This window comes from Prionailurus viverrinus, chromosome D1 (genome assembly GCF_022837055.1).
Source record: "Prionailurus viverrinus isolate Anna chromosome D1, UM_Priviv_1.0, whole genome shotgun sequence".
Classification (NCBI taxonomy): Eukaryota; Metazoa; Chordata; class Mammalia; order Carnivora; family Felidae; genus Prionailurus; species Prionailurus viverrinus.
Window position 1 is genome coordinate 108,479,417 of NC_062570.1, and position 27,732 is coordinate 108,507,148.

At 56.6% G+C, this 27,732-nt stretch overlaps 1 protein-coding gene and 1 long non-coding RNA gene across 9 annotated transcripts in view; one reads left to right on the forward strand and one right to left on the reverse strand.

The window, feature by feature from the left end:
- The window catches only part of NRXN2 (neurexin 2), a 99,437-nt gene that overhangs the window by 21,918 nt on the left and 49,787 nt on the right, over positions 1–27,732 (forward strand). For all 8 annotated transcript variants that reach the window (XM_047879277.1, XM_047879278.1, XM_047879283.1 and 5 more), the window contains 6 exons: positions 264–335; positions 4,682–4,983; positions 19,062–19,223; positions 19,912–20,350; positions 23,664–24,050; positions 24,229–24,432. In XM_047879277.1, the coding sequence (XP_047735233.1) occupies positions 264–335; positions 4,682–4,983; positions 19,062–19,223; positions 19,912–20,350; positions 23,664–24,050; positions 24,229–24,432 (1,566 nt within the window). The remainder of the gene's footprint in view (positions 1–263; positions 336–4,681; positions 4,984–19,061; positions 19,224–19,911; positions 20,351–23,663; positions 24,051–24,228; positions 24,433–27,732) is intronic.
- LOC125177178 (uncharacterized) lies at positions 14,332–22,755 on the reverse strand. Its single transcript, XR_007156524.1, has 3 exons — positions 22,674–22,755; positions 18,182–18,359; positions 14,332–14,829 (listed from the first exon to the last, which is right to left on the reverse strand). It is a non-coding gene; the product is annotated as an uncharacterized LOC125177178 (long non-coding RNA).

Here is a 27,732-nt window from a genome sequence, read left to right on the forward strand (position 1 = left end):
TCCCCATGGTCTTTCTACCCCTGGGCAAAGGGCAGACCTTGGTGGCTGTGGGTCTCAGGGGTCTGTGGGGCTGATTCGGTTTGTCATCTGGCTCCTTCCCTAGAGGCCCTGAAGCAAGTGAGTCCCCAGAGCAGCACCCCTGCCCCACTGGTACCTCCAAGCAGGACCTCGGCCCCGGAGAGGGCCCTCCATCACCTCGAGGCTGGGGTGGGACTGGCTGGGTAGCCCCCCCCATGCCTGACTCCCCAATTCTGCTTCTCCAGTAGGGTCCTTACTGTTCTCCGAGGGGGGGGCCGGGAGAGGAGGAGCCGGCGATGTGCACCAGCCAACGAAAGGTCAGTGACCCTACGGTCCCCAGAGAGCCCAGCCCTCGTCCCTTGCAGAACTGTACTTCCTGGCGTTGGGGGGGGGGGGGGCAGCTGAGTCAACACAAGCATGTCCCTTTGTACCGCGTCCGAGGTCCACGAAGACTGCTGGGCCTGCCTCTCTGGTGTAAAGGACCACAAACCTTCACTTTTTCCCCAAATCCCGGCCGTCCTGATGACCTTTTTCGAGGACAAAGAGATGTGTTTTTGTGGCAGTTGTTCAGGCCCGTCCCTAGAAAGTACCTGTTTGTCTGGTAGAACGGCGGGGAGGCAGGGTAAACCCCCCGTTGAACCCTCAAGTTCTGGAAGCCTGCTAGGTGCCCGCCCAGGGGGATTCTGGTTAGGAGATGTGGCATTCATCTTATGCACGGGTCACCTAAGTGAGCCTTCACAACCTTCGGCGGAAGGGCTCATCGCCCTTGGTTTACGGATGCAGAAACGGATGCTCGCCAACCCCCTGAAACCAGCACGGGGCCTTTTAGCCTGTGTCAGGGCTACGGGTTTTAAGCTCCTTTTTCTGCCCCGAGCCTGCCTTTCTTAGAGTCTCTTTCCTAAGTAGTGTATGGGCAGTTAGCAACCGTCAAGGGGCTCCCGCGGGTGCCAAGCACTGGGGCTATCGAACCCCGCCTGCCTTCTATAGTACGTGCTGTTCTGTCGGCCTGGATTTCTGCCATCCCTGCTTTCTTCCCCAACTATCTGGTATCTCTTTCAGCCGACTCTTGACAAAGCAGCCAGGCCATCCACCCTGGAAGTCTCCCCTGAACTCCCCAAGCAAACCCAGACACCGCCCGGTGTCCCCTTTGTCCACACATCCGTTTTATCGCTCGCCACCCTGCCTCCTAACTGTCACTTCACCTGTTTGCCTCTCCCAGCCGACTGAGCTCCCTGGGGACAGCGATTGGGTGTTTTCATTTGGACACCCTCCCGGTGCTTGCACACCGCTCCCGGCACATGTGTAGGCATGTGCTCGGCAAATTTATTTTCGATGGGTGAATGGTCTCTGTTCTCAAGGGACTCACTGACATTCCAACGAATGGCTACAAGAAAGTGTGGTACATGCAAGGGGTAGGAAGAGTGCAGACATCGTCCAGAGGACTTAATTTATTCATCGGTCTCGAGAGTAAGAGGCAGCGCGCGCGCACGCACACACACACACACACACACACACACACACACACACACACAGAAAGTTACACACCAGTGCAGGAGTCATTTGTTAGTCGAATAGTTTATAGTTTATGAAGCTTCATTCCATCTGTTCTCTTTCTAGATGCCACAGCAGCCCGCGAGGTAGGTCGGTGGTTAGCTCCTTTGTCCAGAGGAGAGAGCTGCGGCTTAGAGATCTGCCTTTTGGTCAAGGTCACCAAGCTGGTGGAAGAGGCAGCATTAGTGCCCAGGCCTTTTTTCTCACATCACACTTCCTCTCAAGGGAGCAGTACAAGATGTTACTAGGCAGTAAGTGCCAAATGAGCAGAACAGACAGCTGTAGTGCTGGAGAGTAGGGAGGGGCAGAAGGGGGCTGGAGACCTTCCCAGAGGAGGGCTCCGAGCTGGGCCTGGAAATGAGGCAGCTGCTCTGGTCCTCATGGCTCTCAGAAGTCCAGGACCACAACAACTGGTTTCTGGCCACATTCAGCTTGGCTGGGGGCACTTGGGCTCCGTAGTCCCTGACCATGGGAGGTGAACAAGTATCAGCCCTGACCCCCCCCCTTTCCTGTGCAAGGGGGGGCGGTGGAGGGTATGGGGAGCTGCGATTGTTTCTCTAGTGCTGCTGGGAGTTGTAGTTCCCTGGGTGGTGTGCGTGGGATGGTGGGGGAGAGCGCCCCCTGGTGCTTTGGGTCTGGCTCCTCTGAGCACCCGGGGGCAGGGCAGTCCCCCAATCCTTACCACCCCCCCCTCCAGCGATCCCTTGAAGTTCTGCTGCCCTCCTCCCCCTTCAGGGGCTGTCTCTGTCCTTCCCGCCATCTTTGGGCTGTCCTGTTCACCTTTGCTCTTGTCTATCCCTCTCCTCAAATTCTTTCCCTCTGTCTCTGGCTGCTCCAAGCCTCTTTCTGTCTCTGGGCCCGTCCGGGTCTCTGACGGCAACGGGAATTGGAGAACGCGTAGACTGCGGCTCCGCGACTGGCTTCGCCTCCTCTCCTAGGAGATCCGAGGCAGAGCCCAGAGGAATCAAGGGATGGCCTCGTTTCTTCATTTCGCCTTGGCAGCTGTGGTCCAGCCCCTGGCCCTCCTCTCTGGTCTCTTTTGTTCTGTCCCAATCACTTCTTCACGTGATTGTTCTATTCTTTCTTTCCGTTTGACTCTCCTTTGAATGATCGTTTGTTCCTTTGCCGCAAAGGTGAGGGAATGGGAGAGGAGGCCTGGCTTCTGGGAGGGACTAGGACGTGTGGCAAAGCCAAGGTCAAACATGTTCCTTTCTCTGGTCCTCCGGCCCCCTGGCTCTGCCGGTGCCTGGGCAGCAGGCCTGGTTGCTATGGAAACGGCCAGGCCCCGAGAAAGCCTTGGCTTCCATTCCCTAGAGGTCCCTGTCCCCCTTTCCTTGCTGGCCCTCTTCCTTCCTGTCCCCTCCAGCCTCGCTCCTTGTCTTTAACCAGACCTCTCCTCTCCACCACCTCTTGCTCCCTCGGTGCTCGAGCCGGCTCCCGTTTCCCTTCTGTCCCCAACGGCCATCCTTCCCCCTCTCCGTGGCCTCCCTCTGCATCGCCCTTCTTCCTCACTGGCCCTTGCTGTCTCTGCTTGATTCCCTTTTGTTTCCTGGCCCTTCTTGCTGGAGCCCGAAGGTAGGCAGAGCGGGGTTCTGCCCGTGCCCCCACCAGCCTCGCTGCCCCGTGGCCTCAGGAAACCGGGCCCTGCCAGCTGCAGCGAGCGCGGTGCCAGGCTCTGGGGCAGCAGCTGGTGCCTTGGCATCCGGAGGCAGTGAGGACAGCCTCCGGGCAGCCTGCCCGGAGGGAGAGAAGCGGGGCTGTTGTGTGCTGGGGAAGGGCATCCGCAGAGAGTGCACCCGGGGAGCCGCGGCTTCCACACGTGGCGCTTGCCACCGTGGCCTGGCTCACGGGAGGGCAGGTGTCTTCTGAGGGCTGTGCGTGCGCCCCGGCCTTGCACCCTGCTCCTTCCTGGGCCTGGGGGCCTGTACTGAGAGCCCCCGCCCTCCATAGAGACTTTGTGCGGGCAGTCCTCACGCGCACCCACGCTGTGCGGTGAGCGGGACGAGCCATCACCGTGCCGCTGTCTGTTGGGGACAAGTGAGTCGCTGTTGTGGTCCAGGTCCTCTGCTCTGCCCTCGGCCCGTGTCCCCTTCTCGTCCCGCTTTGTGCGCTCTAGCCGGTGAAGGTGTCGGGCTACGACCCCGGCTTTCCTCCACAGGCTGTGGCTGTCCTGTCACTCGTCACCCACTTCCCGAACGCTACAAATCCCTAAGGCCCTTTCGGTCACGTTGCTTCCGCTTGCCAAGTGCCCCGCGGAGGGAGCCCCGTGTGGGGTGCTGATGGGCACACGCGGACACACACATGCACGCGCGCGTGCACAAACCCTAGCCACCTGCTGGCGCTCAGGGCTCCCAGCCCTGCCCTCTGGGACGTCAGAGGCTCCCGCCTCGGGCCTGTCTGCGCCGCCCTCTCAGGCGGGACTAGAACACGGGGGCGGGGAAGATAACTGGTACGGTGGCCGGCCGTCGGAACCAGCCACACCCGGTGGCCCACTGCTGCCCGGTGCACATCGCTGTCGCGTGCATCCCCTTCCCGTGTGTCTTCCCAACGCCTTACCCCACCCCACCGCTTCCCCGTCCTCCTTTTCTGCTCCCTGTTGCCCAACAGGCCTGCCGGCCCCATCCCCCACATGAGGCCTGCAACTGTCCCGGGGGCACTGAGAATGACCTTCACCAGACAGGAGGCAGGAGTGGGAGGTGGGCTGCACTCAGGAGACCCTCGGGGCCCCCCCCCACACACAGGGGAGGCGCTCCAGGGGGAAGTCGGGCCCTCTTTTCTCTTCCACATCCCTTTGTTAGAACCACGGAGGGGACGGAGAGTGGGCCAGGGAGGAGACAGTGAGAACGTCTGCTTTGCCTGCCCCGTGGCAGCTGAATTGTCAGCTGTCAGCGTGAGGGCCATTTAGCAGCCTCCCGCTTTGGAAATGGACACGGGGAAGTTGCTCTCTGACAGGAAAGACGGCTGGGTGCAGAGAGGAGGGGGGGCAGGCTGCGAAGGGGTGGGGGGGGAAGAGGGCCTGACGCCCGCGCCAGGGCCGCCGGAGGGGCAGGGGGAGGTCTGGCGCGCCCCACCCCACTCAGCCTCTCCCGTTTCCCCACGCCACGGCGTCCAGGCAAGGAGGAGTTTGTGGCGACCTTCAAAGGAAACGAGTTCTTCTGCTACGACCTGTCCCACAACCCCATCCAGAGCAGCACGGACGAGATCACGCTGGCCTTCCGCACCCTGCAGCGCAACGGGCTGATGTTGCACACGGGCAAGTCGGCCGACTATGTCAACCTGTCCCTCAAGTCCGGGGCCGTCTGGCTGGTCATCAACCTGGGCTCAGGAGCCTTCGAGGCCCTTGTGGAACCTGTCAACGGCAAGTTCAACGACAACGCCTGGCACGACGTCCGGGTCACCCGAAACCTGCGCCAGGTAGGGGGAGCAAGAAGAAGGCTGGGGGCCGGCTGTGTCTGGGGCCCAACGGGGGTGGGGACAGAAGGCAGCCTGGCACGGGGTCGTCGGGGGCCCGGCAGCCAGGTGTGGTTCTGGAGAAGTTCAAGGCTCGGGCTGTGAGGGCCTGGGAGTGCGGGGGCAGCGGGCAGGATGCAGGCACCAGGAAGCCAAGTTCAGGGGACGCCCAGAGCTGCTGTGGGGCAGGAGCCGGAGGGAAGGGGAAGGGTCTGGCTCACACCGGTGGGGTGGCTAGGGTTTCAAGGGCTGGGGGCTGAGAAGTCAGGTGACCTGGCAAGAGGGCCTTTCGGATTGGCCGAGTAGCTGTGGGTATCCTGACTCTAGGGCAGCAAGGCGCAGATGAAAGCCTGGGGTAGTGTAGGGACAGGGTGTGGCTTGCCCTCAGGCGGGACCTTTCCAGGGCAGAGGCAGGGGTGTGGTGGCGAGGTAGAGGTGCAGCAGGTGTGAGGGAGCACACGCTCAGCCCCACCTCACTCTGGGAAGAACGCCCCTTTCTCCTCTCCCTCCCTGGCTGCCCCAGCAATCCGTGGCTATCTTGCCGTGGCTCCCAGGCCCCTTGCAGGAGCCCAGACGGGACTCTCGGGTCAGCCTCTTGCAGGAGGGACGAGACTCTTCTCTGCAGTGTCTCCTCAGCCCCCGCTCCCAGACTGGCCGCTTGGCGAGGGCCTCAGTTCTGTCCTCTGAGTAGCGGCCTCTCCACCATTTCTTTAAATTTTTTTTTTCAACGTTTATTTATTTTTGGGACAGAGAGAGACAGAGCATGAACGGGGGAGGGGCAGAGAGAGAGGGAGACACAGAATCGGAAACAGGCTCCAGGTTCCGAGCCATCAGCCCAGAGCCTGCCGCGGGGCTCGAACTCCCGGACCGCGAGATCGTGACCTGGCTGAAGTCGGACGCTTAACCGACTGCGCCACCCAGGCGCCCCCTCTCCACCATTTCTAAGGCCCAGGGAGGCTAGAGCAGGTGAGGCCATGTCTCTGGCCTTGGCAGTGACACCCCCCCCCCGCCCCCACCCCGTCCCAGCTTGTTTCCAGCCCTGACAAGCTCCTGCCTCGAGCAGAGCCCAAGCCAGACCCTTGTTGAGGGGTCCCTGTGTATCCAGGTGGTACCTGTCTCTACCTCCTGGCTCCTTTCTCTGTTCGCTCAGGCAGGGCCCAGGGGGCCAGCCTCCCGCCGGTCCGTTTCTCTCGGGTTCACCACTTTGTCTCACAGCCTGTGGCAGGGAAGCGTCTTCCAGCTGCATTGCCAGCAGGCCGAGTGTCACCAGCAACGTGGAACGTCTCTGTCCCCGGAGGCTCGGCTGCTGCCGGGTTAGCCCTTCTCCTTCCCTCTACTGCCTCGATCTGGCTGTGTGGCGTCTGACTCTCCGCTCTCTCTCCTTGTCTTGGTCCTCGCTGTCCTCCTCCTCCTCCTCCTCCTCCTCCTCCTCCCCTTCCCCTTCCCCCCATCGCAAGTCTCCTTGATGGGAGTTGGGATCCTGGCTGCCGTCACACTTCCTACCTGTTCTCCACCCCCAGTGGGTGATGATCTAATGGGGAATCCTCCTCATTTAGTGCCTTCCCCCCTGCCGGGAGGACTCTGGGACTAACCCTGCCTGCTGCCACCTGTCGTGGGCTCCTCTCCACGTGCCTATTCTCCGTGCCCCCCCTGCCCGGGTGCGGGGGGACCCTCCTCGGTGCAGTGTCTCTCTCTCTCCTTGTCACATCGTTCTCCGATCCCGTCGGAGGGCTGTCCTGTGTTGTCACTGTTATCTGAGCAAACCCGAGTGCGTCGTGCCCACCTGTCATACTTGCGGGAGAGGGCGGTGGGGGGGGGGGGTTGCTTCTGTGCCCCTTGCTGGTTTTCCCTCTGCTGGACGGGTGCTGTCACTACTGACAAACCAGCGGGGAAAAGAGGGGGAGAAAAGACAGTCTCTTCTCTCCCAGCTCTGCTCTCGAGGAGTCAGGATGAGTCTGTTAAAAGTTAGCAGAGCAAAGCTCATGCGTGCGCCCGTTGAGCAGCAGGGTCCTGAAAAATTCTAGGACCTTGTGGAACACCAAGAGGAGGGGAAGGTCTGCGGCTTGGGAGGCAGGAAAGCCACCCAGAGGGGATGAAGCCTGGCCTCGGCAGCACCGAGCGTGGACAGCGACCCGTGGTGTCCTCCTTGTGGGGCTCCCAGAGTTGAGGGCTCAAGCTGGGAACTGCTGGGAACCACTTCCTTCTGGCCTCTTGTACGATGAGTCAGAGCAGAGCCCGGTCATGGTGACCTGAACACAGGCCTTCAGGGCCAAAGAGGGTGTCCACTTAAAGGCTTTGATTGAGAGCACTCTTGGGGAAGGGTTTCTGGAGGGATTTGTTGGACTCCAGTCCACACCCATAAACACGAGGTGCTATTCTGTTTCGGCCCTTGTGACCATCACCGGGTCAGCCTCGGGGCTGTGGTCTGGATTCATCATCCTCACTCAAGGTCTAGCCTGCGGCTGAGTACTTTCTCACCAGGCCCTTGGAGCCCCTGCCTGTTTTTCAGGGCTTCTAAGAATAATTTACTGGGTCCTGTTGTCTCTAGAGCAGTGGTTCCTAACCCAGGACGGCGTGCCCCCTCGGGCCCCCTCAGGAGACCCTGCATTCTAGCCCTTGATAAGGTTAGAAGGATCGTATTCCTTCCGTGTGCTCCATATTGCATTCATTTCTTCTCTCTCTCTTTAAAAAAAAAATTTTTTTTTAATGTTTATTCATTTTTGAGAGACAGAGCATGAGGGGGGAAGGCAGAGAGAGAGGGAGACACAGAATGTGAAACAGGCTCCAGACTCCAAGTTGTCAGCACGGAGCCTGACGTGGGGCTGGAACTCACGAACTGAGAGATCATGACCTGAGCTGAAGTCAGTCGCTTAACTGACTCAGCCACGCAGGCGCCCCCATGTTTATTTATTTTTGAGACAGAGACAGAGCATGAGTGGGGGAGGGGCAGAGAGAGAGTATTCCCATTCTTATCAGTGAGCAAGTCGAGACTCAGCAGGTTACAGAACTTGCCCAACGTTATCCAGTTAGGAAGCGGTAGAATTGGAAAGTCTGTCTGACTTTGCAGCCGCGCCCATCTCTCTGCCTCCCAAGGAGAGCCCGGCCGCTGTAATTGGTGTGAAATACAAAGGCGGCTCTACTATGTGATTTGTCTTGTGGATCTGCCCTTCTTGGATGTTCCCAACTCTTGAGACCGTCTGAGTGTTCTGCTCGTCTCTCTGAAAAATGGGCCCCCTCGAGCCCTGAGCAGAGCGAGCGCCTCTTCTCTGTCCGAGCTTCTCCTGCCCAAGCTCCACGAAGATGGCCTTCATCCGGATTTTTGCGATTTGAGTGTATAATCCTGGTCTTGGCTTTCTTGAGGGGCTGGAGCGACGGGCAGAGTTCAGGGTGGAGAAGGGGGGTAGATTACCACTGGATATTATGGCTGCCCTCTGCCCTCTGTGACTTAATGACTTGATGTTTCCTTCCTTCCTCACGCACTGTCGTTCTTACGCTCCTGGACTCCAGGAGCCCTCTGATTCTGTGAGTGGGGAAAAGCCTTTATCGTTCATCTGCTAGTCTGAAGCCTCCGTATTCCAGGTCCTGGCATTTGGGAAGGCACGGGCTTGTGCTGTGTCACAGGCCACCAGGAATGGTTTCCAGTGCAAACTCCACTCTAGTTAATTTGGCCACGATCGCCTTGGTCTGGGCTCTGCACCCGGCCCCGTCTCAGCCAACTCCAACCTTGCTGCTTTTCAGAGGAAGCCAGGATAGTCTTGACATTAGTGGAAGTCCCGGGCTTTGAACGCACGTCTCTTCCCTCTCAGTCCCGTTTCTTAATTTGCTGTTCTGCTTGTTAAATATTAAAGTTGTCCCAGAAAGTTGAAAACTCTTCTTTTTCTCCCCCTTATTTGAGTCTCCACAACCAGTCTTCATTCAAAACTAGTAGTAGTAGTAGTTAGAATTGTACCCCCAACCCCTCCCCCCACACCCCCACCTTTCCCCCCTGCGTTGTTGGACTAGTCGGTGACATCAGAAAACTCTTGTCTTGGATGCGGTTGGTTTAGCTGCCCGGGAACCAATCGGTCCTTGTCCTGACTAGTTGGCTTCTTCACTTCACGACAGTCCCACTACCCGGCTGTGCTAACTCTCGTATTATGGGTTAGCCTCTTGCACCTGTCACTGCACCTGACCTGAGACTCTTGCCTCCCTGTTAGGGAAACTGCTTCTGCATTGCTAGTAATTGGTATTGGTCATTTAGCCCTTCTTCTGGCTGCTAAATATTGAATTCTGTTTTTTTTTTTTTTTTTTTTTTTCATTATATGAGGCCCTTATTACTTGTCTTGCTGAGTTAGTCCTGTGCCCACTGGTTATAACAATGCTGTCACGAATGGATCTGTCCATAGAAGACTTCTCGAAATCACACTCTCAGGGGTGTAGTTTAGTATTTAGTGGACATCACACAATGGTGTCCCATCATCTCCAATACTCTCGGTGCAGCTGCCTCAAGTCCCACGGACATTGCCTCCACAGAGACCAGGGTTGATTTTGAAGGTGACTGTTGCCCTTGCCTTTGGCCTTGAGAAGAGCCACATGGGGGTAGGGACTCTAGAGGCTGGGATAGAAGAGGCCAGCGTACAGCTTAGGGAGGAGTAAGGGGTTTTAGAGGTAGGTGGGCCTCTGTGTCCCTTTTTCTGGTGTGGTGTGTGGGGGTTATGGATTTTCAGTGCTGGCTGTGGGGAGGAGAGGCTCAGGGGTCTACGGGGTGTGCATGGGAGGAGGCTGGGCTGCTGGGAAAATGTTAACCAATTCCAGGGACTTACAGGCGTGGTGGTGGGGGGTACTTGATTCTAGGAGGGATGATTGCCCAGAGGAGCATCAGAGAATGGGGGTGGGGTGTTTGAAGAACCTGGGGAACTTTGGGGGAAATATGGGCTCTGAACAATCAAATTAGGCAGGAAGGACGGGTCAGCTATGAGTGGGAGAGCGGGAGGAGAGGGAGGCGGGTTTGGGATTAGGTATGCCGTGAAAGTGAGCCCAGTGCCAGCCCGTGGAGGGCAAGGTTTCCTTTTCCCTCTTCTGGTGGTGACCCTTATCTCTCTTCTTTTCTCACGGAAGAGAACCAGTAAAAGAGGAGCTGCCCCCTCCCCTCCATGACTCCCTGAATCAGTTTGCCTGTCCTACATGCCCACAGAAAGCACACACCTGTATCCCTTCCCTTGCTCCTTGGGAACCTCTTCCCTTTGCCTCCAAATGAAATGACCTCTCATTCTAGCCAGTCCTGTGATGATTCTCTAGGGCACTGGCCACTCTTCTCCCAGCCTGACAGCTGGCCCATCACCAACCAGTTAACCCATTAACTCAACACGCTCACTGGTCAGCCAGTTGGCCAGTTCTCTGGAAAGCCATCTGGTTGACCAGTTAGCCAACAACCCATTGTCCATTACCCGAGTCAATAGCCCATCCCTTTCTCACACCCCTTGTCCGCCCCCCCCCCCCCGCCCCCAACCTTCCCTTCAATTCCCTAACATTTCAGCTGAAAGGACTTACTAATACTGCATAATTGGGTCTGCTTCTTAACCCCCTGCCTTCCCTCTCTCACCCTCTGTTGGAAAACCCCGTTGCCGACTCTGTGTGTGTTACTAACACGCTTATAACCCAGGGGACCAAGGGATGGGCAGGGACAGGTGGGGTGAGGTATGAGTGAAAAACCAAACTAACCTTTCTGTCTCATTGCGGAATGTCGGCCATCTTTAAGTCTTTGCTTTCCTGGTCCAGTTCTTTTGTTGTTTTCTTCTCTACTAACCAAGGTCTTTAACTGTTCCCCTTCTCTGCAGCCGGCTCTTCCGGGAGGGGTTGGGGGGGGCAGAGGAATCCAGAGGAGGGGTTGGAGGGGGGGGGCGATTGGGAGAAGAAGGGCTTTAATTTTTGTGTGTGTTTTATTTCTCCCTCCCATTATAATTTAATTTTCTTTAAGCAAAAATACTGCCGCTAAGCCTAAGGTGGGAGGGTCTGAACAACCAACCAAATATATATGGCTATATAATTTTCCTCCTTCCTTGAGTTTCACAGTTGGTCATTTTATTTTTCTTTTCTTTCCGTTCTGTTCTTTCGTTGTTGTCTTTGTTGTTTTGTTTTTTTTTTTTTTGGCCCCTCCCACCCCCTCCCCCATATCTCCGGTGAAGCACGCAGGAATTGGACACGCTATGGTAAACAAACTGCATTATCTGGTAGATATCACTCTAATTGTCTTACCGTTTGGTTTGCCGTGGGTTTTTTTAGCTGTTCGATTCTCCCTCTTTTGTTTCCTTTCCCCCTTTGGTTTTGGTTATTTTGCTCTTCTGATTGTTTTTGGCGTCCTGGACAGTCTTTAGATTTTGCTTCTCTCTCTTCTAGTTTTCCTTTTTTCCCCGTTTCTTTCTTTTTTGGTCCAAACTCAAATCCAAAAGGCAAATGGAAATCGAGGAATTTGGCCTGTCCCAACCCCATAACCCCGACTCCCGAATTCAGATTCCTGGCCAGAGAGAGACCTGGGGGCAGGCCCCATGTTCATCGGCTCTGGTTAGACCAGCCCCGATGCCAGGCTGCTTATTTCTATTGCTTTATTTTGTTCCTTTCCCCCCCCCCCCCCAACCCCGCTCCCTCGTTTTTTCTCTTTGATTTAGTTTCTTTCTTGGTCTCCTGAAAATCCATGGAAAACACCATCCCATGACATGCTATGCTCTCTGCTCACTGTCAGCTCCCGGACAGGCCCCTCGAGTTGGGAGAGGGGGCTGGGAGTGAGACCTCCGGGGGCAGCCAGCTGGGCAAGTCCCCCCAGAGGGGGGGATGGCCTTGTGAGATGCAGAGCGGCCTGGGACCAGTCCAGAGCGCTTTCAGATCGGCAGTTTGTACCAGATTGGGGGCTGTCCCGTGCTGGCTGCCAGGGAAGAGGTGACATCCCCTCCCTCACTCCTCAGCCTTGAGGGTTCGTGGTTCCGTCTGCCCCCCCCAACATCTGCATGGCATGAATGGTCTTTCCCCCCATGAGGGATAGCGTCCAGTCTCCCCCACCACTCTGCCGCTCTGACTAACACTGTGTTTCACACTGTCTTCCTTCCCCTCCATCTCCCCTGATCTGTGCCCCGTGCCTGTCCTGCATGGCCTCTGACAGGGTGGTTACCTTCCCTGTTGAGGGGATGAGAGGAGGAGGTGCAGCAGGGGTGAATCAGGCTAGTTGTTGCCAAGCTCCGCTGTTTGGGTTGGGCTCAGTCCCGGTGAGTGTTGATGTGGGTGTCTGTGTAAACGCAGCTGGTGTGTGTTGGTGTGTGGGTGCGGCTGTGTGTAAATGTTGGTGTGACATTTAGGGGGTGTTAGTGGGAGACCGTGCTGTGTGTGTGTGTGTGGGGGCTTCTGCGGGTGATTCCACACGTGCAAGCGCGGGAGTGAGCAGGGGGGCCGCGGGACCGTGTGTACGTTGGAGTCGGGGAAGGGCTCCGCGTGGAGGCGGGCCGCGGGGGCCAGCCCTGAGGTCTGGGGGCCGTGATGGCAGGAGCAGGGAAGGAGCTGGGGCTGGCTCTTTGCTCCTTGCCTGGCTTCGGAGCGTGCGCCTGCAGGCTGTGCCGTGTGCCATCCCCAGGGATTCCCTCGTGCCTGCCCGTCCTGGCTTTGCAGCAGCCGGCGGTTACTCATCGCCTATTAATAATGCAGAGTGATTGAGCGCCAGGCTGGGGACCTTGCAGATGGATGTGTCTGCTCCCGCGGGGCCTGCGCTGCTTGGGGCAGCTGCCTGGCCTTCCGAGCCTCCCAGATCCGTGTGGCTGGCTGGCGATGAGGGAAGCTCGATAGCTGGGGCTCCGGGGCTGAGTGGCTCCCCCCACCTCCCCAGGAGGCTCCACCTGTGAGGCTACGTCTGGCCTGTCCTGATGCTTCCATGCACCCGTGTGTCCCTGCGCCCACAGACCCACGGTAGCCCTGTCCTCTGCCCTGTCCCCGAGGTAGTGCCCACCGCCACAGCCAGCCCCGCCCTTCCCCGCTCCAAGACCTCGTCTGGCCACTCCCAGCCACCCTGACGTTCCCATGGAACCACGTGGTGGTCCCAGCACCACCCCATATCCCAGGCTCTGCTCTCCACCTGCTGCTTCTAGAAGTTAGGTGCTGGCCACCCCTCAGGCCAGGCCACTGAGTGCCTGTCAGGAGCCGGGCATTTGGAACCCTTTCTTTACAGAGCTTCCCTGGACAGCCAACCTGTGACCTTGGGGACAGAAAGGAGGCAAGATAAACCCACGTGGCACACTCCCAAACACCCGGGGAATACCATCTAGGGGTTAGGGTGCTGTAGACCTTCCTTCTGGTCTCAATTCAGTTACAGATTGACCACATGGACCTGAGCCAAAGGTCAGTTTCCTCAGCTACCGAACGGGTGATGATACACCCGCATTGTCTATTTCATGGGGTCAGTGTGGAGATCAAGTAGGGTAATGGGAGTGAAAGCGTCTGTGCTCTGTAAAGGGAACCATAATTTTATTAATCTTCGTAGCACGTTAACTGATTATCTCAGTGTTTCCAGGGTGAGGATGTTTTGTAAAGAAGAGATCCCCTTCCTATAGCGAACCCTGGAGAATACATCATCTCTGGCCCCACTGGAGACGCTATTATCATCCCTTCTTAGGAATCAGTCCCCAAAATAACTGCAAGAAACCCCAGAATGCCTCAGGAGTTGGCCTGGGGAGGAGGAGGAAAGACGGAGTAACACGGTGAAGTTGGTTAAGAGGCAAACAGCCTTGTCTGATTTCAGCCTTGGCAAGGGAGGTTCCCGCTAAATTTGAAGTTTTTAAAGTCCATGGTGTGAGCGTCACTGCTTGACGATCAGAGCTGGTTGCCTCTCGGCGCCCTGAGTAGCCTCATAAGCCCTCAAACACCTGTCCCAGGGATCAGCATTTTCAGGCCAAGACCGGAGTTAGAGCCTGGGGCACCAAAAAGACGGGGTTCACCCTTTTCTTATTATTCCCAGGTATTCCTCAACCAGGTTCCTGTTGGTTTTGCATTTATCTTACTAATGCATTTGTATATGGTCTCTTTTCTTGTTATTTGAGCATTTCTCCTTGGGTAGAGGGTGAATACAGACCAAAAAGGCCAATCAGTTGAAAGGTTTGGGTTAGATGTGGTCAGGATGATGGAAGTTTTCTTGTTTCTTGGTTTTTTTTTTTTTAATTTTGGAGAGAGAGAGGGAGAGAAGCAGAAAGACAGAAGAGAGAGAGAATTTTAAGCAGGCTCTACGCTCAGTGTGGAGCCTGACACGGGGCTTGATCTCACCACCCCGGGATCATGACCTGAGCTGAAACCAAGAGTTGGACGCTCAACAGACTGAGCTACCCAGTTGCCCCCAGAGTTTTCTTGTAAAAATAAAAATAGCTCTTTGTGCATACACTGGGGTCTGTGATTCTTCTAAACAGCTCTCACAGTCTGAATATAATTTAAACCTGACAAATGCCCAGATTGAGACATCAGAGATTGTTCTCAGTTAACAGAGGGGGAAACTGAGGCCTAGAGAAAACCCAGGACTACATGACAGTTATGGAAGGGTCCGGTGCCTTCCCTTCGGTTACCTCATTTAATCTGCATGGTCAGCCTGGAAGAAGTGTGGGCGATGGAGGTCACTGAACCCCTTTTACAGATGAGAGGCAGAGATTGTTCTGGAAAATGGTAAAGGTTGCACAGGAACTCAAGGTTTCTGGCCTGGAGTCTTTCTCCTCTAGTCCCAGGCTTCAAACGTCAGGGTTCGCTGTCAGGCCATGACTGCTGGCTAAGTCGTCTTCCTATTTCCAACCCGATTCTCTCTTTAGCTTCTCCCTACCACAAACAGATGGCTGAACTTAAACATGTAGCAGGGATGCATGACCTCCCTCAGCCGTCCTTCCCCTGTCTTCCTGCCCTACTCCCGCCCCACCCAATCCTAAGGGAAGCCCAGGCCTTCTGCCTAAACTAGTTGTTCTTCCTAAACTAGTTGTTCTTAACCATCTTTGGCTCATAGATCCTTTTGAGAATTTGATGATGGCAATGGACTAAGGAGGCAATTTTGCATACATTGTCAATGGCTTTCAAAATCCCAGAAACCCATCTAGCCCATCCACAAGGCAGAAACACCCATGCTCACAATATTATTCTCCCCTGAAGGGGAGGTCAGTGACCCTGTGATCCTAGCAGGCAGCTGGGAAGGGATCCGGATGATGCCAGAGAATCTTTCCCTCTTCCTCAGCCTTTCTTCCTGGGTCATGATAGGCACGGAGCGTACCTGAGGGGCTATAGAGCCCGGTTTCACATCCTACCAGCCTCCCTAAGAGGAGCCCAGCCCAGCAGAGCAGAAGAGAGGTGGGCCCGGCAGGGAGGGTTGAGACCCCGCCCAGGTCGTAGGCTGCCCCTGGTAGCCACCTCCAGCCACCCTCCGTGCTCCTGGGGCGTGGAGGGAGGCTGGGCTTCCACGTCTTCGGTGCTCCACCCCTTCTTCCCTAGCTGGGTCTGGTTCTTCCAGGGCAGAGCTGTGGCTCATTCCCGTTGGCCTACTCAGTCCCCAGTCAGGGCCCTGCCTGTCTGCGTTGATGGGTTGGTGTGGGTCGAGTGCGGAGTGTCTGCTGTGTCTCGGGTGCTAGCCGTGGTCCTGATGACGGAAAGATGGCTGCTTGGAAATGAGCGGTCGGGACGTCCTCCCACTGCCTCCAGCAGGATGTGGCGTGTGAGCAGGTGTGTCTGGGTCAGTGACCAGTAGTGAATGGGTGGTGGGAATGAGGGTCTGAGTCACTCTCTGGTGAGGAAGATCTGAGCCTCATGTCTCTTCCCTTTTTTCCTCCACCCATAGATGTCTTTGTCCTCACGGTGACTCCTCTCCCCTCCTCCATTGGAAGGAAGCTTCTCCTTCCTGCGCCCACAGCTCTTTCACCTCCATCTCCGCTCTTCCCCATCTCCCCTGGCCCCGCATGCCTTCTCACCTGCGGCTGTCTTTCTCTCACCTCTCTTGCTGGGCCTGGCCCCCCACCCGTGGCCCTCTAACCTGCATGTGCCCTAGCTGCAGAGGCTGTTCTGTCGCACGGCCCCCCTGCCCTCCTCCCCCGCCGGCCCCACCCCTTCCAGAAGCTGCACGGGGAGGGGGGGCTTGGGGGGCAGGGGCAACACAAACCCCTGGGGTGGAGGGGGACGGGGGAATTACTCCCCTGTTTCCTGCTTTTACTAACGAACCTGCCATTTTTGTGTCTGGACTTTGATTTGTCTGAGGGAACAGTCGGGTTTTACTAATCTCCGTCATCTCCCTCCTTGCCTTCCCCAGAGACCGTCCTCCACCCCCCTACTCTTGGCTTCCTTTCCACCCAGTGCCCGTCTCCCCCTTTCTCCCTCAACTTCCTCCACCCCCAGGCTGACCGCCCTTCCTCCGTGCACCTCCGTATGTTACCCTGTCTCCTGCTACCCTCTCCCCCAGCCCCTGGGCCAGGGCTGCTCTAAAAAAAATAGTTGTAAATCTGGGGGACAGACAGGAGGGTGGTTTTTTCCCCAAAAGAGGCGCCCCATGGCAGTGATTTGCATAAAGCTGTAGTGGGCAAGGTCAGATTCATGCCTAGTCTGAAGGGGAGTTGAGGAGAGCGCCCCCCAAAGGTCGAGTCCTTCTGACTCTAGAATGGCAAAGGCAGATGAGCTCACTGCATGGATTGGGCCAAAGAGAGCCCATAGGGTGGGGGAGGTGGCAGCTGGTGCCCTGGCTGCTGGGCCTGGAGAGGGAGGACACAGCTTAGTGGCTGAGGGGGCTGGAAGGGCTCTCCCCCTGCACAGAAGCAGGGGCACATGACCAGAGCAGTCTTGGAGGATGGAGGCCTGTTCACTCGAGGCTCCTGAGGCTTTGGGCTTATAGATGGGATACAGGCAGTGAGAGCCCACTGTTTCCCTGGGTCACAAGGTGACTTGATGTTCACCTTTAATGGCCATGATGTGCCCCTGGATTGTGCTGGGACTAGTGTGGTTACACGGACATGTCATGCCGGGGGCCTGCCCTTCAGGCGCTGACCTTCCAACTGGGGTGACCAGACACAGGCTCAGGACCTCATTAGTGGCCCATTTCCTGGTCTCAGTGTAGCATCACGAGTGGAGTGGAGGTGCAGGGCAGAATAGAACTGAATTTGCCCCAAGGAGACCCTTCACCTCCCACCCCTCCCTGTCTTATCCTGTCCCTTCATCCCAGCCCCCTTCTGCCCTTTCCCCAGCTCCCTTCTGCCCATTCTAATCTTGTCTGCATGTTTTTGTGACTAATACTTTGACCCTTCCCTTTCCCACCCAGATCCCTGCTTCCCAGCCTCGGGCGGGTGGAGGGAAGAAGAAATAAACCATTATGACCAGCCCTCCCCTCAAGACAAGACTCAAAATCTTTCAAACAGCCCCCTTCCACAAAGACACCCCCTTGCCTTCTGTCCTTGAACCTGGTACCCGCCCCCCTCCCAGCACAAGGTTTGATGGTTCCCAGGAGGGGGCGCCTTCAGCCCTCGCTTTGCTCAACTGTACCCCCACTCATTGTGAGGCCCCAGCCCAGCACGAGGGGGACTCGGGGGCCCTGTGGGGGAAGCTCCCCTTGCCTCATTCTGCCCAGGTTCTTTAGGAATTCCTAACATCCTCCTTCCACCCCCGTGACAATGGAACCCCGGAGACCAGTCTCGGGAAGATGGCTGGTGGCATGTGCGTATGGACTGGTGTGGGTGGGGACATCCCAGGATGTGACTGGAAGGCCCAAACCTCCAGATTTTGCCTGACAAGGGGGTGCTAAAGCATGTTTGGGGCCTGGGAAGTGGGGGTGAGCTGTGGTCTGTTGGAAGCACAGTGTCGGGGTTCACTGTGAGCCAGCTTCCTGATGGCTCCTGCAGGAGCCTGTCTGCTTTTCCCAGGCGACTGCCCTAAGCCACAGCCTTCCTAGAGTGAGCGCTCGTGGTCCTGAAGCCCTTGGCTCTTCCCCTACAACCTTGTTGGGTCTCTGGAGCCCCTGTGGGCTGCTCCTATGGCTAAACTTTTTGGGGACCAAGTGGGCATTTGGGGAGTGGGTAGACAGAGAGTTTCCTGCATTTGTCCCTGCTCCCCAAGGTCACTTCTGCCTTCATCAGGCCCCTGCTGAGCCCCTTTCACCTCTGTGGAATGCTGAATTACTCCCCCATCCTTACCCATGTTGCTTTCTTACCTGACTTCAGCCCAGGGTTAAGGTGTCATGAGGTTAGCCCCGTTACCCTCTGTTCCCTAACTTGGCTCTGAGTAACAGTGGGTGATGTTCGTAGGGAAGACGATGAAGAAAAAGTTCAGGCCGGTGACTTGGCGAAGGGTTACCCTCTCCCTGGGAGACGAGAGAGCCACAGAGGGACCTGGGAAGTAAAGAGACAGACTCAGAAAGAGGGCATGGACCAGTGGGAGCCCTTGATGTCGTGGTGGTGGGAATCAGCCCCGAGGGGCGAAGGGCATTATGCATCCCTCAGGAAGTTCCAACCGCCCCCAGTAGTATCTGAGCCCCCCTTCCCATGCCCTTGCTGTCTCCCATTTCCCTGCTGGGCTAAGACTGAAAAGACTCTTCAGTGCTCTGAAGGGCTGCAGGCGAGGCAAAGCCACCAAGATCCAAGGTGAATTGGTCTTTCGACCTCCTTTATGAAAGACGCTCTGAAATCACATGAGGATCCAGAGAGCACCTCAAGAGGAGGGAAGGGAGGGTGCATTGCGTCCCCCCAGAATGGGGCCTTGTCCTGAGGTCCCTGCTCCTTTCTGGAGCCATTTCCAGGAACTGCTTCTTGGTGTACTTCATGGTGAGCCCTCTGAGTACCCTCCAGGCGACTGCCTGCTGAGCTGGGGGCCGTGGGGCAGGCCTTAGCCCACCCTGAAACCATCAAATCTTGTGCTGCCTTCCCTCCTCCCCCCCCCCCCACTGTTCCTCCTCCAAGACAAGCAGACATAAAAATGGGGGTCCCCCTCCCCCGCAGCCCCCTGGCCCCTCCCTTGCCCAGCCCGTGGCTTTTCCCAGGGGGTTGATGCCGGTTGTCTCCTTGTCTCTCCCCCTCCCTCCCTGGGCTGGGCAGGTGACCATCTCAGTGGACGGGATCCTGACCACCACAGGCTACACGCAGGAGGATTACACCATGCTGGGCTCTGATGACTTCTTCTACATTGGGGGCAGTCCCAACACGGCTGACCTACCGGGCTCACCCGTCAGCAACAACTTTATGGGCTGCCTGAAGGACGTGAGTAGGTCTAGGAAGGGTCTGGGGTCAGCCAGGAAACCCTTTGGTCCCTGTCTTCAGCATGATTTGGTCGGACCTGGCCAACCGCCTGGTTCCTCTGTTCCTTCCAAGGTGGTGGGAGACCTCTCCTATTCAAAACCTAAGGCCCACTGACTCCATCAAGAAGCTTCTCTCTCATTTCCTTGAGCCTCTGAAGTCCCCCAGCCTCTCAGAGGACCCTGGAGGGCAGCTGCGGTACAGAGGAAAGAATGTTGGGCGTGAACACTAAAGCCCTGTGTTTGGTCCTGGGTCTTCCCCTCACTAGCTCTGTGACCTTGGCCAAGTCCTTTGGCCACTCTAATTCTTAGTTTCCTCATCTATAAAATGAGTAGTCAGTGCCTACTTCTTAAGGTGGGTGTGAGAAGCAGATGAGAGTGTGAATAAAAATACTTGGGCAATCGGAAAATGTCAACGAGGTGGTAGCAGAGATTGTCTTGCCATTGTCGTGAACCGCGGTCCCGCAGACAATGAGGGCTGTCCCGCTAGTGCTGGGCTGGAAGACGGAACCCGGAAAATAAGTGGGGCAAGGGAGGTGCTGGTTCACAGCCTCTGTGCACGAAGTTCTAGAACAGAGGTCCCAGCTGGGCAGGAGTGGCCAGGCCCTGAGCCGCTTTTGCTTCTTCACCCCTGACCCCACCCCTCCCTGCAGGTGGTCTATAAGAATAATGACTTCAAGCTGGAACTGTCTCGCCTGGCAAAGGAAGGGGACCCCAAGATGAAGCTGCAGGGGGACCTGTCATTCCGCTGTGAGGATGTGGCTGCCCTGGACCCCGTGACCTTTGAGAGTCCTGAGGCTTTTGTGGCGCTGCCCCGCTGGAGTGCCAGACGCACCAGCTCCATCTCCCTAGACTTCCGTACCACTGAGCCCAACGGGCTGCTGCTCTTCAGCCAGGGCCGGCGGGCCGGGGCCGGGGCCGGCAGCCACAGCTCTGCCCAGCGGGCCGACTACTTTGCCATGGAGCTGTTGGATGGCTACCTCTACCTGCTGCTGGACATGGGCTCTGGGGGCATCAAGCTGCGGGCATCTAGCCGCAAGGTCAACGATGGCGAGTGGTGCCACGTGGACTTCCAAAGGGACGGGCGCAAAGGTCAGGAGGCCTCTGGTCCCTTCCACTCTCCTCCCAGCCACTCCTCTCCCCCCCCCCACCCCCTGCCCTGACATTCTTTCCAGGGCCCTTCCACTGCTGTCCTACCCCTTCCTCTGGCCCTGTCAGCCCCTTCGCTGTCCCTCCTTGTCATGGCGCACTGACAGAAGGAGCATAGTGTTTGGAGTCAGCAGACCTGGAGTCGCACCTCTGCTCTCCCACTTACTGTGTGTGTGACCTTAGGCCCTTTATTCAACCCCTTGAAGCCCTAGTTTCATTATTTATAAAACCCTAGTTTCATTATCTACATCCATTACACTGGAGGTCCTTAAGAGAAGAAAATAAGAAAATACCTGTAAAAGCATTAGCACCGTGCCTAACGCAGAGTAGACATCCCATTCTCCTTCCCCCCCCCCCCAAAAAAAAACACAAAACTTCCCAACCACATCTCCCTTCTATCTAGCTAGGTCCATGCAACTCTCTTTCATTGATTACTCAACAAATTCTTACCGAGTACCTATGGAGCGCCAGGCGCTGTCCAAGGTGCTGGGATGGGGATGGCGGTGACTCAAAGGTCTTTGCTGTCATGGAGCTCAGGCTCTGGTTGGGGGTGACACAGACGCTAAACAACCTGACACTCCCACCTGGTGAGGCTTCTAGCACGGTAAAGCAGCAGGGCAGAGAGTGCTCGGGCCAGGCAGGTGCTGTTTCTCAAACCTTGTGTTGCTTCCAGCCACCCCTTTACTCTTCCTTTTCGGTCTTCTTTTCCCATTCTCTTGTTTCCTGCCCACTGCTCTCTTTTCCTCTTTTCCATCTTGTTGACCATGAGAGAACGAATTGATGTAAAGGGGAGCTGACACATTATCCAGCGTAAGCACTTACCAGCGTCAGCTAAATTGTTGTGCTCCCCAGTTGTCACTGCACCAGACCTTTGAGACTGGGTGGAAGGATGGTCTCCCCCCCAGGAGCACTGTGGCCCCTGGAAGCATCAACCTTTCGTGGCTGGCTGTTTCTTCCTTTCTCTTCTCCAGAGAAATGTCGCCTTTCCTGGGCTTTACAGTACATGAGTTCATCCCCCGGTTTTGTCTCATGATGGTACCCGGGGGTCTTCACAGGGCACTTGCTGCCTCCCAGGGTCTCCACACAGGTGATTAGTGACTCTCTAGATCGGAAGTCTGTCCAGGCCTTGCAGAGAACCCCTCTCTCTCTTCTCCTTAGCCTCCCACAGATCTCCAGAGCCCACATACCATGTCTGGCTGGTCCCTGGGTCGCTGTTTGACCAGCTCTGGCCATCTCTGATGTCCCACATTCATTTATGCACCTAAGCCCAGACTTGGGGCAGTCATCGCAACAAAGCTCTCCTTGACCTTTTCCCTGTTTGTTTTTTAATTGTGTTAAATTACACGTAACATTTACCATTTTAACCATTTTTAAAGTGCACAGTTCAGTGGCATTAAGGACATCCACACTGCTGTACAGTCATCACCGCCGTCCACCTCCAGAATAGTTTCATCTTCCCAAACTGAAAAGCTACCCCCATGAAACACTAACTCCCTAGTCCCCCTCCCCCCAGTCCCTGGCAGCCACCATCCCACTTTCTGTTTCTATGAATTGACTACTTCAGGGACCTCCTAAATGGAGGGACCTCCTGTAAATGGAATCACACAATAATTGTCTTTTTGTGTCTGGCTCATTCCACTTAGCATGTTTTAGGCTCATCCATGTTGTAGCATTGGGTCACTATGTCCTTCCTTTTTGTGGCCGAACACTATTCCATTGTATGTATCTGCCACATTTTGTTTGTCCGTTTATCTGCCGATGGACACTTGGGTTGTCCCATTTCCATGTTTTGGAGAAGGATCTTGGAGCAAGCTTGTACTCACTTTAATTTCCTCTTGCTGACTCTCCATTATACACTCTTTTCCCACCTCTTCCTTTCCTTGTCTCTTCCTTCTCCCACATTTGGTTCATTTACTAAGAGTCTCGCTGGGCAACGCCCATGTCCAGGAGACCCTGGAGCTGGTGGGTAGAGCAGGCATCTGGGGAGTCTGCTACAAATAGAGATGCGGAGGGCCATATTGGAGGGGGGGGGGTGCTGGTGGAAGGGTGGGTTGTAGCAGCCAGACCCTAGAGCATCTGACACCTTGTCGGGGAAGAACAAGCTAGGGCCATGTTAAATGGGGCCCAGGGGAGTGGCTTCTCTGGTTCAGGAAAGGTTTTGAGCAGAAGAGACCATGCTTTAGATAGAGTCCTGTCTGTAGAGGAGGTACTAATTCTGCTTCCTTAGTGACACCCCTGTGCCTAATGTAGACCAAATCCTCCTTACCTCTCTTTAACCTCATGGAGATAGCTAGACCTTTTCTTTTCTTTTCTTTTCTTTTCTTTTCTCTTCTCTTCTCTTCTCTTCTCTTTTCTTTTCTTCTTATTTCTTGAAGAGTTCTTCCTGGGAAAAGAGAGAGGAAGGAAAAAGCATAGGAAAAAAATTATAAACAGAATACTTTCTAATGTATAGGTTTCTGCTTCTTAAGATCTCAGTAGAGGTTTTGAAGCTCCTACTTGATCCCAAATCTTTTTCCTAAGATAGCCAGCCTTTCCTTCCAAAGAAGTCTTAGTATGTAGGAGCTCTGTGCCTGGCATCCCCTCTCCTGGGTGTCGTCCTGTGTCCGGCTCCAGGACGGATCTGCTTACCCATCTTGCCCACCAGGCAGAGGGTTGGACAGTGCAGGCTCTGTGGTCCCACTGCCTGGCTGGCACTTTGGCTCCGTTCCTCACCCTCTGTGGTGCTTTGGGCAGGTCTCCCAATCTCCCTAAGCCTCACCTGCCATTTCAAGTCGGGGTCATAAAGGGCCAATTTCATAGGGTTACCTTGCGACTCGGTGACATAAATGAAGTGCTAAGTGCCTGACATACAGTCACTAAAGTAGGGGGAAAACGCTTTGGATTCAAACCTCTCAGCCTCCTTAGTGTTCTCTGCCTCGGGTTTCCGGTCTAAGGGACGGGCCGGGGTAATGACCCTCGAATGATCTAGCCCCTTTGGGCATGTCCGCCTCCTGTATATCCTCTGAGGACTCACTCAGGTACAGAAGGAGGAGTCTGGACAGAGGCCCACTGCACCCTGCAGCTGGGCTGGGGCTGGCTCACCTGAGTCCCTGAACTCAGAATCTCTGTCGAGTAGCATCCACAGCAGCAAGGAAGGCTGAGCTTCTGGCCTAGGGCTGCTGCAGGGTGCGGGGTGGGGGGTCGGGATCCCTTGCTGGCCCGCGGCGACTCTCGATCCTGCTTTCCTCACTGAGGCCCGCTCTCCCTCGATCCCTAGGCTCCATCTCGGTGAACAGCCGCAGCACGCCCTTCTTGGCCACCGGGGAGAGTGAGATTCTGGACCTGGAGAGCGAGCTGTACCTGGGCGGTCTCCCTGAGGGGGGGCGGGTGGACCTGCCCCTGCCCCCGGAGGTGTGGACGGCGGCGCTCCGGGCTGGCTACGTGGGCTGTGTGCGGGACCTCTTCATAGACGGGCGCAGCCGAGATCTTCGGGGCCTGGCCGAAGCTCAGGGGGCGGTGGGCATCGCCCCCTTCTGCTCCCGGGAGACACTGAAGCAGTGTGCGTCTGCCCCCTGCCGCAACGGGGGCATCTGTCGAGAGGGCTGGAACCGCTTCGTCTGTGACTGCATTGGGACCGGCTTTCTGGGGCGGGTCTGTGAGAGAGGTGAGGTTGCTTTCCTTCCAGGGGTCCCCGCTGCCCCTCCTTGTGCCCCTTCCTCCTCGGGGTGCCCCTCATAGGCCAGCCCTGGGTCTGTCCCTGTAACGATCCTCTTGGTTTTCCCTCTCCCTCCACTGGCCTTCGGCCGTGCCCTGATTTCCCTCTTCCGTTACCTCTGGGGCAGAGGCCACGGTCCTGAGCTACGATGGCTCCATGTACATGAAGATCATGCTGCCGAACGCCATGCACACGGAGGCAGAGGATGTGTCCCTGCGCTTCATGTCCCAGCGGGCCTACGGGCTAATGATGGCCACCACCTCCAGGGAGTCAGCCGACACCCTGCGCCTCGAGCTGGACGGGGGCCAGATGAAGCTCACTGTCAACCTCGGTAACCACCCCGCCCTGTGTTCTGGCCCCTTCCCTGTCCCTGCCTCTGAGCACACCCCCTCTGTCTGGAGAAGCTGGTGGTGGCACCTCCAAGAGTGGGAAGTGGGGAGGGGCCGGCCTCAGCCAGAGCCCCTGAAAGCTTCATCCCCAGCAAGGGTGCACAGCATAGGGGATGCTCCGTGCTTGGCAACACTGTGTATGGGGGGCACCCCGAGTCTGGCCGTGCCCTCTGCCCAAGTGTGTCTGGGCGCGACCGCCGCCCTCCCGGGGGCGCTCATTTGGGTTTGGTGGCGTCTGTCCTGCATACACGCGTCACAGCGTCGCTCATTCTGGGCTGTCGGCTCATCCACTTACTCATTCGCTGGTTCATTCATTTGGGAAGGGCTTGCAGGTGCCTAGCGGTGCCGAGGCTGAGCCCAGGGCAGCGGCAGATCTGGAGCTGAGGAGGACACAGCTTCTCTCACGGGCTCTGCGTTTGAAGAGCCGTGTCTGTCTGTGCGCATAGGTGTGCGCAGGTGACACTGGACACCTGGGGACAGATCTTCCCTTGTCTGCTTTCACGTTTGCGTCCCGTGGCTGCCCTTTGAAGCCGCAGGGTCACCTGATGAGCTGTGCCAGGCCTGTTTTGTAGACTGTAGAATTCATATACTGACTCCTCCGATGTCATAAAGCCAGCAGTGGCTGGGGTCGGAGCCCAGACTCAACGCCAGGTCATTTGCCCTAAAGTACAGCGTCTCCCCACTGCCTCTCACAGAGCTGGGGTGGGCGGAGGGCGTCAGGGGCCCTCGCTGTCCCTGCCCCTGCCCAGATGAGCCCAGATCAGCTCCTCTTCGCAGGCAGTCCCCAGGGTGTCCACGCGGGGGCGGGGGGGGGGGCACCATCAGGCCGGTTGGGGCAAAAAAACAAAAACAAAAACACAGCAGGTGCACTCACTCAGCTCCTATTTACGGGAAGTAAGTGCCACTGTATTCTGAACCTGGGTTACAATAGCAACGAAGACCAGGACCCCGCCGTCGCGGGGCTTCGGTCAGGGGAACACTGGAAGCTGGAGGTCCTCAGCCGTCCAGGCTGGACTCACAACTGTCCATTTCACCCTAGCCTCTCTAAACGCAAAGGCGTATAGCACCCAAGGGCCTGCCGCGTAGGCAGATGCGGGCCATGAAGGTTCCTTGTTATGTCCTCAACTGGAGAGAACTCAGAGGATTTGAGCTTTGAAATATCTGGATTTCACCCTAACTTTCATCTCTAGGCCATTTGTGGGACAGATGGTGGCCTTTTGGGGACCCATTGCCTTGTTAATAAATTTATAGTACATCTTTCCTCTTCCCCTTTGGACCACTTGGCCTTGGTACCCATAGGACAAGGATTTGCCGAGCAAGTTGGGGGCAGGAGGTAGGGAGGTGTGCAGGCAGTAAGGGCCTCAGACTTGGGGAACTGAAGAAGCTCAACTTCTGACCACCGTCACAGCCCCCAGAGCGGGTGGTGGGTGTCAGTGCTGCAGGGGGGACGTGGGAAGGGAAACACGCTTTGGCCAACATTCCGTGGTCCGTACCACATCCCCTAGCACCTCTGAAATGGTCACAGGAGGAAGGTGCCAGTCCAGGACCCCATGAGTGGCCCTGGGGTTCTCAGACTGCTCTGGCTGTGTACCCAGACCCAGCACGAGCCACTCCTTCGCCTAGGAGGTGTGTCCTCTGTGCAGTAAGCTCATGGCTCTGTGTGCTCGGAAGTGATCCTGCAGGGAAAGTCTCTGGCCCTCTATCTGCAGGGAAGGCCGGTGCCTCTTCCTTACTTGAACTGTCTTAGGTGCATGGGGAAGAAGCTTGGGTTCCTTGATATTAGACAGGAGGCGGTGTTCTTGGCCAGGAACATGTTCTCTGGCGGATCCTCAGGACCTTCGCCCGTAGGATCTACCCTCTCCTTCCCACTGGCGTACTTTTCTGTCTGTGCCTCATAAGTACTTAGAAATCAGAGAACCAGGTGGCCCTCAGGATGCCACTGCCACTCATCCCTCACCAGGGATGCCTCTCATCCCTGGCCATGCTGGGTCCCACGCGCAGAGATGCTATCTCTACTATGCCCCGTGACAAGCCGTGACCAAGTGCTTGGTGCAGATGCCTCTGTCCGCAATGCTCAGCGATGCATATACAGGGAGGAGTGCAGCCGCTGTGTGATCTGCACCCGGCCATTCAGCCTCAGGCTCTGATGGGAAGAGCACTGGGCCTGGGGCCAGGAGATCTGGGTTTCGGGCCCCGTCTCTTTGACCGCTGGGTGAGTCATTTCTCTCTTCTGAGTCTGTTTCTTTCTGTAGAATGAGGCTAAGGATCCTTGCTCTGCTTACCTTCTGTGGCGGTTTTCAGGCTCCCACGGAATAATGGGAGTGAAGGCATTGTAAAGATGCAAGCCACACGTGTAGAGACTCACCCAGCCCTTCTCGAAAGAAAATCTAACGGGAGTAGAGACCTAAGCTTAGAACCAGGCCTGGGGGCTTGCTTCCCCACTGCATGACCCGGTCTGGCCCCTGCTTCCCCATCCTGCTGGCTACCAGGGCCTGTGGGGCCTCGCAGGCAGGGAACCACACCAAGGCTCTGATCCCGGGCTGGACTCGCTCCCGGGGAGCAGAGAGAAGCCTCACAAGGCTTGGTCTCTCGCGTCAAAGTCTCATCCTGTAGGGAGGGAGGGAAGGCAGACATACGCAGGCATCTGTGCCACCTGTCAGAGGCTCAGTGGAATGACATGGACGTGGGGCTGGGTCCTAAAGAGGAAACCAAGGCTGCCGGTGACCACTTGGTGGGACAGCTGGGAGGAGGCAGTCAGTGCCAGCTTCGGGAGGCAGGGTGTTTGCCGGGCCAGAAAAGGCTGACAAGGAGCTGCTGCCTCCTTCCAGGCCGAGGATGCTAGAGAAACTGGATTGTGTCTCCTGTCCTGTCCCTAGGCCTCCACCACGCCTGCGGACCCCAAGCAAGTACCCTAAGGTCTGCTGGCCCTGAGCCGGGTGGTTGATTTCTGTTCCCAGGGAATGTTAGAGTCCCCGGGATTCTTCACCCTGTTCCAGTGTGACCTGTGTTCCCGGTCCTTTTGCCCTTGGTATGGCCTCTTGGGCCATTGCCCCACCTAGCCTGTCCCTTGCCGCCCTCCCTGGAGTTGCCCTCCACCAGCTGTGCTCCTGCAGCCCCAGCTGTCAGTGAGGCTAACGTGAAGGATGTATTGTGACTGAAGAATCTCCAAGCTGGAGGAACCCTTAAAAGTTATCTCCTCCAGCCAGCTCCACCCCCGCCCCATATGTGAATTACCTGTTAGT